Source organism: Octopus bimaculoides, chromosome 13 (genome assembly GCF_001194135.2).
Source record: "Octopus bimaculoides isolate UCB-OBI-ISO-001 chromosome 13, ASM119413v2, whole genome shotgun sequence".
Taxonomy (NCBI): Eukaryota; Metazoa; Mollusca; class Cephalopoda; order Octopoda; family Octopodidae; genus Octopus; species Octopus bimaculoides.
Genome location: NC_068993.1, coordinates 1693833 through 1695854, shown reverse-complemented (window position 1 = coordinate 1695854; position 2022 = coordinate 1693833). Strand labels below are relative to the sequence as shown.

The window sequence follows — 2022 nt, the reverse complement described above, 5'->3', positions numbered from 1 at the left end:
TATATACGTATACATAGTATTAGCTGGTGTGACACAAATTCTTTGTACAGCTCTCTTATATCAATCATTTTGTCACTCGTTTTGAATAATTTCAAGCCTTTGCCACCGCCGAGTAGTTATTTAAACGAGACTCAATGAAGCCGGTGGCAAACTTTCCTTTACCGTTTCCCGCCTCCGAGCTCTCTTCAATTCTCATCACTAAGACATTAGGAATGATGAAATAACACCCTTTCCTACCCTCAGAAGTGTTTTCGCTCTCGTAATCCAGGTCTTTTCGGTTGATATTTTTTATGTGGTTTATGTTTCACAAGAATCTGTCTGCAGTTGATTCGGATAGTGTGACAGCGGTAGACATTGTGTTTCTGCTTGAAGAAGTGGTTCCGTTAGGGGTTCGATGCCATTTTCTAGTGACCCAGATGGCGCTACATCGTTAACAATTTTTGATTGCATTTGAACATTTTCTTGAGATTGAATTAAAGGTGTCGATAAATGATTTGTCAATTCTAATTGATTATCTGGGTTCGATTCTAGGTTTGGCTCCAGGGAAGATAACGGTGGTGGTGGTGGTGGTATCGCTGTTGTTCTTGTCGCGTCTTCTTTTCCATCAATTCCAATTATTACTGGATTTGTTGTTGCTGCAGCTGGTGCTGTTGCTGCTGCTGCTGCTGCTGCTGCTACTCCTTCGGTTGTTGCTAATTGAGTGGTCGCTGGTATTGTTGGTGGTAATGTTAATGTCGTCACAATGACGTCAGCTTCTTCAGCTGGTGTCTGTAGTAACGTTGGGGTTAACGGTGTTATAGGGGTTGTCTCAGTTAACGGGGAGGTGGCTGTGGAGGAGGGACTAACACTCCGTATTGGCTTGCGACTGGGTGGCGGAGGCGGTGCGGGTCGCGTTGGTCGTAGCAATGGTGTTGTCCTACCTTGGATTGGAATTTGAAGCAACAAAGATGGCGGTTCCACACGACGAGAGCTTAATCGACGCTGAGCATTATTATTATTGTCTCGTTGGTTCTGCGACAATGAACCAACAGACAGTCTTTGATCTGCGTATCCATTCTGAAGTCTTCCAGGAATATCCAGTAGAATCGATGGCGACCGCTGTTGGAAACGTATATGTTCAGCTTCACCAACCGAGGAACTGCCGGCTGTCGAAGTTCGAGATCGAGGTAGAGAAATCGTGTCTGTAAGCTACAAATAATAATTAGAAAATATATATAATAATAATAATAATAATAATAATAATAATAATAATAATAATAATAATAATAATAATAGTAATAATAATAATAATAATAATAATAAACATTAAAAATACAAACATCATCAATTGGGGTAAAATTTGGGTCAGAAAATCTATTACCTTGTCTTATAGGTGTTTTATGCATGGCTGCGGTTCAATAACTGAATGAAGTCAAAGACAAAAGCAGATGCTATCGTATACTAGGAAGTGTCAACAAGTTTCGTCGTACATCGAAGTTGGGAAATATTTTAACGAAAAGATTGCAATGGAAAGCAAGAATTTCCTCTTTGGAAATTCTTTAACATTCACAGACAGAGATTCGTTCCGTTGGTTAAACAGAAACTGTTTTTAGTACAACATGACAGGGCAATGAGTCAGGTGAGGAGTGGAGAAGGAGCGGGGAGTAATTGTATGGGTGCGTGTGTGAGTGTGTGTGTGTTTGTGTGGGTGTAGGTGTAGGTGTGTGTCTGTGTGTGTGTGTACGTGTGTGTGCTTGTATGTATAACGGTGTGGTCGCTTGTGGGTGGCAGTGTTTTATCGTCCATGCTGCTAATGGCCTACACAACAAAAACTACTACTACTACTACTATTAAAACCACCACCACCACCACTACTACTACTACTACACCAACCAACCAACCAACCAGTCATTCCAGATGCTCTGCTCCGTTAACCTGTTCGTCCAGTCAATATTTAATGACACCTTCATTCAATAACTTTGTCGCTCTCCCACCCTCCCTCTCTCTCTCTCTCTCTCTCTCTCTCTCTCTCTCTCTCTCTCT

At 41.5% G+C, this 2022-nt stretch overlaps 1 protein-coding gene across 2 annotated transcripts in view; it reads right to left on the bottom strand.

Annotated features, from left to right (window-relative positions):
- Window positions 1-6: 6 nt before the first annotated feature.
- LOC106868072 (uncharacterized) overlaps window positions 7-2022 on the bottom strand; it is a 50375-nt gene continuing 48359 nt past the window's right edge. For both annotated transcript variants that reach the window (XM_052972302.1, XM_052972303.1), the window contains one exon: window positions 7-1188. In XM_052972302.1, coding sequence (XP_052828262.1) covers window positions 298-1188 — 891 coding nt within the window. In that variant the 3' untranslated portion in view covers window positions 7-297. The remainder of the gene's footprint in view (window positions 1189-2022) is intronic.